The sequence below is a fragment of the Psammomys obesus genome, unplaced genomic scaffold (assembly GCF_907164565.1).
Source record: "Psammomys obesus unplaced genomic scaffold, mPsaObe1.curated_primary_1811, whole genome shotgun sequence".
Taxonomy (NCBI): Eukaryota; Metazoa; Chordata; class Mammalia; order Rodentia; family Muridae; genus Psammomys; species Psammomys obesus.
This window is the reverse complement of record NW_026591918.1, coordinates 5,042,989-5,053,449: the sequence shown is the minus strand read 5'-3', so window position 1 is coordinate 5,053,449 and position 10,461 is coordinate 5,042,989. Positions and strand designations below refer to the sequence as shown.

The following is a 10,461-nucleotide window of genomic DNA, read 5'->3' as shown; positions in this document are numbered from 1 at the left end:
GTGTGTGTGTGTGTGTGTGTGTGTGTGTGTGTGTGTGTGTGTGTGTGAGAGAGAGAGAGAGAGAGAGACAGGGTCCCATGCAGCAACTTTACAATGTAGAATCACCTGGAAAGAGGGAACCTTAGTTGAAGAACAGCTTTGGTCAGATTGGCTTGTGGCCACCTCTATGCTAGATTGTCTTCACTGACAATTGATGTGGGAAAGACCCAGCCCACCTCAGGTGGCACCATTCCCCTTGGCAGATAGGTTTCAGCTGTATAAGCAAGCTGTCTGACTCTGAGTCAGTGAGTGAGCCAGTGAACAGCATTTCTCCACGGTTTCAGTTTCAGTTCCTGCCTTGACTTCCTTCAGTGATGGACTGTGCCCAGCACACACACACACACAGCTTTTGGCCATGGTATTTGTCACAGCAACAAAGGACACTCCTTCCTCTTAGTTAACTGATAAACTGCTGTCTAGGTAGGCCTGTGTTGCTCACTGGGAGAACCATTTCCGAAGGCGTGATGCAATGAGCTGTGCTGTTTTCAAAACTGTTTGCCTACATAGACTTGACAGATATAGTGACCTTTTCTCATTGTTCACGTGAACAGTTTTATATCCTGATGATTTTAAGATTCATACAGATAGCTTTAGGTGTCGGGAAACCTCTTCCAATTCTGCATAGCCATTCTCTAAAACCAGGTCTTCCAGGTAGCACTCTGGCTTTGTGGAAATTAAGGAAAAACTGGATGCAAGAGAATGTAAAGTTGAAAAAGCTGCTCACTGAGATGGGCCATAGCTTCCTGTAACCTTGCAGCCTTCGCTGAAACAAGAGTGTCGTTGTGAGAAGTTTGCATTCTTAGCTGCTGGAGACTTCTGGGAATGGAAACTGAAGCAGTCAGTGGCAGTGACCACAGCCCAGAAACCAAAACCACGCTCTAATTTTGCACAAAATTGCCAACTCTGGCTGTTTCATTTGTGTCTGACTACAAGGATTACATTTAGCTGTGTGCACCACAACATCTTCATAACAGACCAAAAGCCACGAGCCTTCCGTCATGTGTGCTAACTCTTAAAATGTGAGCACAAACTACTAATATTCTGGTAGAGACACAGCCCCTAGGGGAACAAGCTAATGCCACTTTAGAACACAAAATGGAGAGAGTATCTGAAGTGGCTCTGAACGACAGGACAAAGGCAGACAGTGAACAAAAGGGTTTGTTTTGCTTTTTCTTCTTTTGTGTGTATATGTGGGTGATGTTGACGTGTGCAGCTGACTGACCTGGTGCTATCCAGTCCAGGCTGGCCTTCAAACTGTCGCAATTCTCTTGCTTCAGTTTCTAGACTGCTGGGATTACAGGCAGGAAATTTGAGTTTTCCCTTAAGAAAAAAATTGGATTTACCATTTATGTGAATGTTGTGCTGAATCTAGGAATTACCTGTGTTAGAGAACATGGTGGAAGCATATTATAGAGACAAAACCAACCACTAGCTTTCCTGGACTAACAAGCTGTTGGAACTGGTTGCTAATAGTTTACACCTGTTCAGCCTTTTCATTAAAACAAACAAACTCTGAGAAATAAAACTATTTTAGTGAACAAGTAGACAAATTTAAGGACAATTTAAAAATGAAATATTCCTTCTGTCCTGCCTTTTCCTTGTTGTTTTGAGACATGGTTTCACTATGCAGTCCTAGGCTGGCCTTGACTTCCGGTGATCCTCCTGCCTCTGCTTCCTAGGGGCTGAACTTAGCTTCAAATTCCCCACCAGTCACTGTGTCAGTGGCGAGAGTCACCACTTCTTTTCTGTGACAGCTATACTTACCACCTAGCTTTGCGCAGGGCATGGATAAAGGTCGTTACTGAAGATGAATAAATGGGGGTGGGGGCAACAGGATGCCTCAGACGGGCAGAGGTGCTCGCGGCCAAGCCTGATGACCTGAGGTCCATTCTCAAAACCCGCACAATGAAAGAAGAAAACTACTTCAAGTTGTCCTCAGACTTCCACTAGCTGTGCTAGTCCCTATGCACTTGTCTCTCTCTCTCACACACACAAATTTCCACAGATGAATTAAGTGACTGCAAGCAGAATGCTTGAGAAAACAGGCTTTGGAAATGCATGTTCTAGACAGTGTCAATCCATCAGCCACACCGTTTACTTCAGCCTGCATTCTATGGCAAGTTGCTCTTGGGAACCAGAGGCAGAATTGCATCAAGAAACTTTTGCCCTTCAAGGTCCTCTTCAAGGTGTCCTACCTGAGATCTGATGATGGCTGAGCACACACGGGACATAGGGGAAGAGGATATTTTTAATGCAATTTATTTGAAATGCTTCCAGAAAAGTTTAAGGCCATTATACAAAAGTCTCATTTCACCAAAACACTCATCCACTCTCTTCCAACAGGCTGACCCTGACAGAGACCTTTTCTCAACCCATTGGCCAGAGTGGCCAGCAGCTCTAGAGAAAACAGTTGAGGCTTTTCTCCACCGTCCAGTGTCCTGCCTCAGCTTTCCACTGTCTGCAGCAGGCTCATGCGCTAAATCAGCAACTTGAGAAACAAAGTGGTTTTAAATAAACTTGCAATAGAAAAAAAATTCACCATGGTTCAAATCTATAAATACAGAAATATGCTTTACAGGGTAGAACTGATCTGTTTTGGAAAATAATAATGTAATACAGCTTGTTTTTCTATTGGCAGCCCCTGCCACACAGCCTCTTTCAGTGCGCGTGGTACATGCACACAATAAAGGGATGACTTTGCATTTTGCTGCTTTCTTTTCTGTAAACTTGATAGATGCAGAAATCAACAACAACAACAAAACCTTTTTGGCAATAATTTAGAATCATTACTACTAGTGCTGGAGTGGGTATAATTCTGTACAAGCCCCCTAAGTATTTACACTTGCAGGGAGCTGTTCTGTGTATTTTGTGAACTCCACCCAACCCCCAACCCAATCCCCCAAGGTCTTTTTACAAGTCCTTGCTCTGTAAATCAAGGCTGGAACACAGAACTTTCCAGTTTGGCTACCTGATCCTCGTCAATCAGAGCTAATGGAATTGGCCTTAAGAGGAATTAATGCTCATTCTGATTATAACCCAGGAACCAGGGACACAAACTCAGGGTCCAGAAGCAGATCAGGAAATCCCAAGACCCCATGCAGCAACTTCAACTTGTGTGGTTCCCACAGGAGGCTTCGGTGACCATGACACATTTCTCACTCCCAACTCCTTCCCTCGTGTTTGTAAACAGAGTCACTGATGCAAGTCAGTCTCTGTGTCCCCTCATTGCCACTCTAAAGTGAAAGTGGCTGAGAAAGACGAAACATGATGCAGATGGGGTCTCATAATCCTGGCAGACACTCCCTGGTCCTTAGAAATAGCTCTTTTATGGCAAGACACTGGCCATGACAAGCACCTCCCACAGCCACCCCCACTTCCATTGAATATTCAGAACTGACAGGTACATTTTTTGTTTTGTTTTTACTATGGAACTCAGTTTGACTTAGAAACTCAGTATGTAGCCAAGTGCTGGAATTGTAGGCCTGTGCCACCAGGCCTCTGTTGGCCCTCTCTAAAGCCACCTTCTGTTTCACGTCTTCTTACATTCACCTTGTACTGGATGAAGCCACAGACTTCAAACAAGGCTTCCTCCTTTGCAAAAATTAAACCTTGGAAACCCCCAGGGATATTTCCATGTTTTCTGGTTGAATAACACGGAACCGGAACCTGACTTCACTTCAAGGGTTAGACTTTCCTGGCTCCCCTCTGAATGCCATCTCAATTCTCTGCAAAGCTCTCTCAGTTCCAGGACTTCAGCTACTATGTGAAAGAGCTAGGGGAAAGCTGGAGAAGCATGGGACAAAGGACTTGTCAATGCAGTATGCGCAGAACAGTAGTTTAGAGATCATTTCTGGTTTGAAAGTAGGGCAACTCAGAGTAATGTGTTTGATCCCTCTCCCCTCATCCGGACACTTGTGAGAACAGCAATGGGGTAAGGGCTGCCGCAGATCCCAGCTGACGCAGACTGGCTGGCAGTTGCAGTGCTAGGGGCAGGGAAGAGACATAAGAGAGTAGGCCAACATGCGCACAGAAGGATTACACAGGGCCTCCCCAGACTGTTCGTTCGTGTGTGGAATGCGAATACTGTACAGATGAGACGGAGGCCTGCTGCTAGCATGGCCGGAGCCTTCGGTCAGACGCTTTCCTCTGGCCTGCCATTTACACAGGAGGAGTCTGTCTGCTCCATCCGCTCCCAGTCAACGCTGACTTCACTGGTGTCCATACTGCAGTCCGACTCACCGTCCGATTGGTCCATCTGCTCAAGTTTTGTTTCTCCCTGCGGCTCCCTGTTCTCAGTGCCAGGACTCAGGAACAGTCCCTCAGAGTCAAGCAACCCAGCCTGCCCAGCAGCAGACAGAACTGTTTCCTTGGCTTGGCGGATACAGTTGAGCCACTGCTGTTTGTTGAAGGAGTCATTGGCTTGTAGCGAGTGGCTCTGACTTTGGGATCCAGTTTTGAAACTGACTCTGAAGAAGTTTCTAACTGGAAATGAAGAACACAAGAAGAAAGTCAATGGGTAGGCATTTATTTGCCAAGGCTAACAAAACCAGACATAGTGGCACTAAGCTCCAGGGCCAGCAGCAGACATTATTACAGAATGTCTTACTGACGCAAGACTCAGCCAGTTCCACCCTGATGCCATTCTTAATTGACTGGAGTGACACGGGCCTAGCTCAGTGTTCCCGAAGGGACTATTACACCTGCATGAATATGAGAAGGCCTTGGAGAGGACAGGGGAGGCCTTAGGGGGAGGAGACTGAAGAGGAGAAGTCATGCAATTACACCGTAATGAAAATGCAGAGCCTATCTTAGAAATAAGCCTGTCAGTCTGTTCCTTTAGGATTGCCATTGTTACTGTTTGCTGTGGTTTGGAGACAGGGTCTCACTGCGAAGCTTTGGCTAGCCTTGAACTCACTATGTAGCACAATCTACCCTCAAAGTCACAGAGATCCACCCGCCTCTGCCTCCAAAGTGCTGGGAAAAAGATGCTAGGCATGCACCAGATTGAACTTTAGTTTTTTGTTTTGCTTTTTGAGACAGGGTTTCTCCGTGTATCTCTAGCTATCCTTAACTTGCTTTGTAGACCAGGCTGGCCTTAAACTCACAGAGATCTGTCTACTTCTGCCTCCCTGAGTGCTGGGCTTAAAGGTGTATGCCACCACGCCCAGTGAGCTTTAGTTTTCTAACCAGCACTGGGACTGTTTGTCTAGCATATACTATATGCTCCATAGAAACAAGATCTGTAATGTTTGGCTTATCCTTAGTACCTAAACCAGTGCTCACTACATAACAATCTCTGATAGAGACTGCTATCATGGCTTCTCATGCTTATTTCCATTATTTAGTTAAGTCTTGGGTTAGAGATGCCCATTGAGTAGTGCTGTGGGTAAACACGCACCCCAGCTCACCCTTCATTTTTCTTTTGTTTGCTTTTGAGGTAGGTTTCCACTATGAGGCCCAGGTTGGCCTCAGACTCACAATCCCATGTTGAGCCATGGCAGCTGAACTCTAATTGATTCTTAAGTCTCTTCAGCAACTACATCAGAACAACTACAAAACTTTATACTACACAACTAGTACCCACACAGAGACTGTACGGTCTTAAGCGTGCTTTCATGTAGTAGTAAGAGAGAGCCAGGGAGCACCCGCAGTTGCATGCGAATGGGCTCAGGTACTGCATGATATTTACTGCTCAAAGCAATCACAAAAGGAAAGCAGACAAGTGGAAACTGAGGCTTGAACTTGGTGTATATTGGTAAGTGAAGAGCCAGCATTGGAACAGGCTTCACTGTTGGGGCCGCTCTCTTTTCCCCAGCCAGCCTCTCCTTCCACATGTCTATGATCAAACGGTTCCACCTGTCCCTGTGGCCTGCTGCCCACACTTACTTCTCTCATTGTTGCTGAAGGCCCCGCGCAGGGAGCCGCCCAGACGAACTTCTCCGTCCTGCAGATCTTCCAGCATGAGGTCCTTCACGGGAATGGGCTGCCGGTACAACTGGTAGCAGAGTTGCTCGTTGTGAGTGACAGCTCGAGTGATCACAAGCACTTCTTGGAATAGGAAAACATGTAGTTTCTGAAAGAAGAGCCCACAGGATTGTCCTGAGCAGCAATCTAGTAAGCAGTGGGTTTATGGACCTCTGTAGCAAGAGGTATCTAGGACCTGGGTTCACAATGGATACAAGCACATGCTCAGATCTATTTCTAGGAAAATAGAAGCTGGCAGATTTGACGGATTTCCAGATACATATATCTACTGCCTTAATTTAGGTTACTCCTTGGGGATCCACTGAAGAGAGCCTTTCTATAGTTTACGGTAGCCATAACCCTACTTATATTATAGTTCACAATCTGTTCGCACACATTCAGCTTGACTAAGAGAAAAATAAGGGAGTAGAATGAACACGTTAGTGAAAAGGAATTAATACTCTCCTGGCTTCCATACAATTCTAAGAGATCAAGTTAACAATAGTCTACAAAGAATGAGACTGTATATCTAAGCCTAAATATAACTCTGGCTTCCCAAACCAATAGAAATATGATCAACAACTTTTGCCAGCAATGCTACCTAGGACCCTGCCCATCAGAGAGGACCCTGGGTACAGTGCTGACACAGAGAAAGGTGACTCTCATGCCTCTCTCTGTAGGCTCAGCAGCACCTGGGTTCTCTGGAGAGCTTGGGCCTATAGGGTGGATCACTGACACAAGTTATGGGCAAAAAGGAAATCTCAGAATATGAAGGCATGTCTCAAACCACACAATGAGAGCAAGCTTCCTGTGTGGAGCTGGGGCATATCTATGGTGTTCATCTCTGAGAACCAGATCCTTCTCAGAGTCTGGAGATGTTCAGGAGTTAAGGTAGAATGGTTGTAGCGCTGATGCTGGGTACTGGCTTTCTGGTGGAAAAGAAGCCTATCCAGGACTCTCAAATGAGGCCACTAGCAGGGGAGGGGTAGAAACTCAAGATGAGAATCTCGATTTGAGCAGAGAAAGAACATTCAAAACTTCCAGTGGTTTCCTATGGAGAGAACAGAAATCTGGAGGTCTCCCAGCATACACATTCCACACACGTGCAGAGGCAGAACTCTACCGGATCTCGGGTGGTGAGAATGGATATCTTAAAAGATTAGCAATCCTCCTAAATGGGAAGAGGAGGTAAGATATTGCAAATTCAAGACTAGCCTGGCTTATAATACAGTGAGTTTGAGTTTAATTTGGGCTGCCTGAGGAAGACTCTGTTTCAAAATAGACAAACACTAAAGTAAAAAAAAAAACAAAAAAAACCCCAAAAAACCCCACAAAATTCAAAGATCATAAAATGGTAAAGCACAAAATAACCAAGTTAAAGGCTCTCCCCTTTAACTTGGGATAGTGGTAGTGAGAAACGTGTTAAAACTATTCTTTCAGGGTACGGAGAGAGAGGGGTGGGTCACTGTATTCAAAACTTAAAATGACCATGGACTTCTGTTTCTACACCCATCAGTCTTCTAGTTGAGGCCAGCAGTTTGAACTGGGCTTGTCTGGGCAACGTTTTAAAAATGTCCCTCGTTTTCAAGTTTTCACTGAGGACTTCTCTTACTGGTCTCAGCTACCTTTTGCTCCCACTGGTACACCATTTTTCCCCGACATAAGACTTTGTTAATACTGTCCACACCTCCAGCAAGAGCCAAACCCAACAACTCCCCTCTCCCCAACTGCTGTCTTTATTCTCAAACCTCTACTGCCTGTAGGGTTCATCTTTCTGCCACAGGTACATCCAACCAGAGAGGCCTGCAGCCCTGACTGGTGTATGAGAAGAGAGCAGGGCCACTTCCTGGGAAGCCTATTCCTCTTACTCAAGACTTCTTAGAAAGAACTTTCAAGGAACCGAATGTTACATCATGTAAGTCCCCTATGGCTTTCTGGAAGTGAATGAGAAGCAGAAAACAAGTTTCTGGCAGTGGGTAGCTCTCATCGCACAGATGCAAGTCCGTGTACAGAAACTTCAACAGGTCTCAGTGGCCCCATTACAAACGATATGGCTGAGTCCGCAGTAGCCCCTGATAACAAGCTTTGCGGCCTATGTTCTAACAACAAGGGCTGTTTCCAGACCTGCTCACAGAAGCTGAAAGAGTGTCTCTGAAATTATTAAAACTTAATCAGTCTCTTCTAAAATACTTTTTTGGAGGCAGGTTTTCACTATGTGGCTCTGGCCAGCCTGGAGTCCATCACGAGGATCAGGCTGATCTCATCCTTTTTCTCTGAAACCCTGACAGGCCTTGAACTTTTCCTGCTTCAGCTCCCAAGTAGCTGGGATTATGAATCTGTGCCATTAGGTCTGGCTTATTCTATCTGGAGTCAAAGTGGGACCAACAGCTGAATATAGTGCTATAGACTCATAATCTCAGCCGCTGGAGAGGCTGAGGCAGGAGTCTGGCTTCACTGACCTAGTTTGGAGCTAGTTGGGGAAACTTCATTGAGACTTTGTCTCAAAATTAAAAAAAAAAAAAACAGTAAAGAGAAGACTAGGAACATATTCAGTGGTGCTTGTCTAGTGGCAGTAATTACGTTAAATCCCTAGTACCACAAGAGAGAGAGAGAGAGAGAGAGAGAGAAAAGGAAGGAAGGAAGGAAGGAAGGAAGGAAGGAAGGAAGGAAGGAAGGAAAGAAAGAAAGAAAGAAAGAAAGAAAGAAAGAAAGAAAGAAAGAAAGACACATAGGGATTAGGGACAGGGAAGTATCAGGGAAAGGCCCTGAGCAGAGTAACTACTTACCACACCCCGGTTATTTTTCAGTTCTCCATGACAACACAGGACCCTCGAGCTGTCAATCAGGGAATCTTTCTGGCCTTCTTCCAAGTAAAGCAGCCGCTCTTTGTAATAACGACATTCCGATTCCCCAGTCTTGGTGTTGATTTCTGCCACAATTCCCTGAATGATGTTTATCTATGGAAACAAAGAAGAACAGTAAAAAAAAAGGGGAGTAGGCCAACCACCCACAGCCACAGGCTTGAAGCCGCCTCCCAGGCTGCCCAGACACTTCTGCAATAGTGCTCAACGCTCAACGCTGGGAGCTATATGGTCACTGAGGAAAAAGAGGGAAAAAATAAAACTTTTAACATACTTTTTTTTTGAGGCAGAGTCTCATACTATGTAGCCCTGGCTGACCTGGAACTTACACTATAGACCAGGCTAGCCTCAATCTCACAGAGATCCACCTGTTTACTGCGCACCACAGTATCCAGCTAAGCTTAATGCTAAGCTTAATATACTGTTACCAGATTTGTTTATATAATTTATGTATACACACACACACACACACACACACACACACACACACACACAAATGGATCTTAAGCTATTTTCTGTAAACATTTTGCTTTACGGGTTAGGAATCTGTGACAGGTAAGGAAAAGTGACCAGAACAAAAAAGGCTGATGGTTGTACCAGGCCTGAAACAAGACCGCTGGGCCCCATGTATACAGTACCTGCTGACGCAAGTGTAGTCATTATGGAAGAGAAGAGAAAAAGAAACAGGCAAACTCACAGCTTCTTCCAAGTGCTGCTGATCTGGATTATCATTTGGCGTGTGCCTCAAGATTTCTCGAAGGAGCAGAGGATATTTCACTAGACGGCTCCTGGGAATATCAAGGAAATTCCAGAGATCGAGTTTGCGGCTGAAGGGGGATTCTAAGCAGCGCTGAAGGAAATCCTGCACCCTGTGGTCTTGCTTTTTGTGGTCCAGCAGGGCTTTGGCAGCGACTTGATTGCTGCAGTAGCTGTCATAGGAGCTGAGACAAGGCAGCTGGGAAGGAAACACGAGAAGGCGGGGGGTCAGCGTCATTGCTCTGAAGGGCCATGTTGACATCCCTCAAGAATGAACAAGCATCGAGCGGGTCTCCGGACCCAGCCAATGTTCTTTCATCTGTAAGGGTGAATAGAAACTAACCAGCAGAATCTTCAAAAACGGCAGACAAGACACAAAGCTGTAATTTTATTCACTCTGCATTCACTTTTTAAAGAGCCCTATCAAAACTCGTTAGCTTTTCTAGCAATTTGAGCTGGAAACAAAAGAATCCGTATTGCAGATGCATATAGAACAGGGTGTGTGTGTGTGTGTGTGTGTGTGTGTGTGTGTGTGTGTGTGTGTGTTAGTGCTGGGGACTGAACCCAAAGCTCCATTTCATGCATGCTTGATGTTCTACCACTGAGCTATACCCCAGTCTCAGAATTTTTTCTAGTATTTTCCAAATACTCAGTAAGGCAGAAGCTACCCATTTATTTTGTTTTATGTATATATATATATTGGTGTTCATATGTGTTTGGAGGACAAGAAACAACCTTGGCTGTCATTCCTCAGGTGCCATGCCACCTTGTTTTCAAATTCTGTGTGTGATATGTGTATATGTATATGTATATGTATATGTATATGTATATGTATATGTAT

General features: G+C 45.1%; 1 protein-coding gene across 4 annotated transcripts in view; it reads right to left on the bottom strand.

The window, feature by feature from the left end:
* Nucleotides 1–2,282: 2,282 nt before the first annotated feature.
* The window catches only part of Arhgef3 (Rho guanine nucleotide exchange factor 3), a 227,377-nt gene continuing 219,198 nt past the window's right edge, over nt 2,283–10,461 (bottom strand). For 3 of the 4 annotated variants that reach the window (XM_055612423.1, XM_055612424.1, XM_055612425.1), the window contains 4 exons: nt 9,562–9,819; nt 8,790–8,960; nt 5,926–6,112; nt 2,283–4,521 (listed from right to left, as the gene is read on the bottom strand). In XM_055612423.1, the coding sequence (XP_055468398.1) occupies nt 4,172–4,521; nt 5,926–6,112; nt 8,790–8,960; nt 9,562–9,819 (966 nt within the window). In that variant the 3' untranslated portion in view covers nt 2,283–4,171. The remainder of the gene's footprint in view (nt 4,522–5,925; nt 6,113–8,789; nt 8,961–9,561; nt 9,820–10,461) is intronic. The other variant, XM_055612427.1, reaches the window with a different exon arrangement.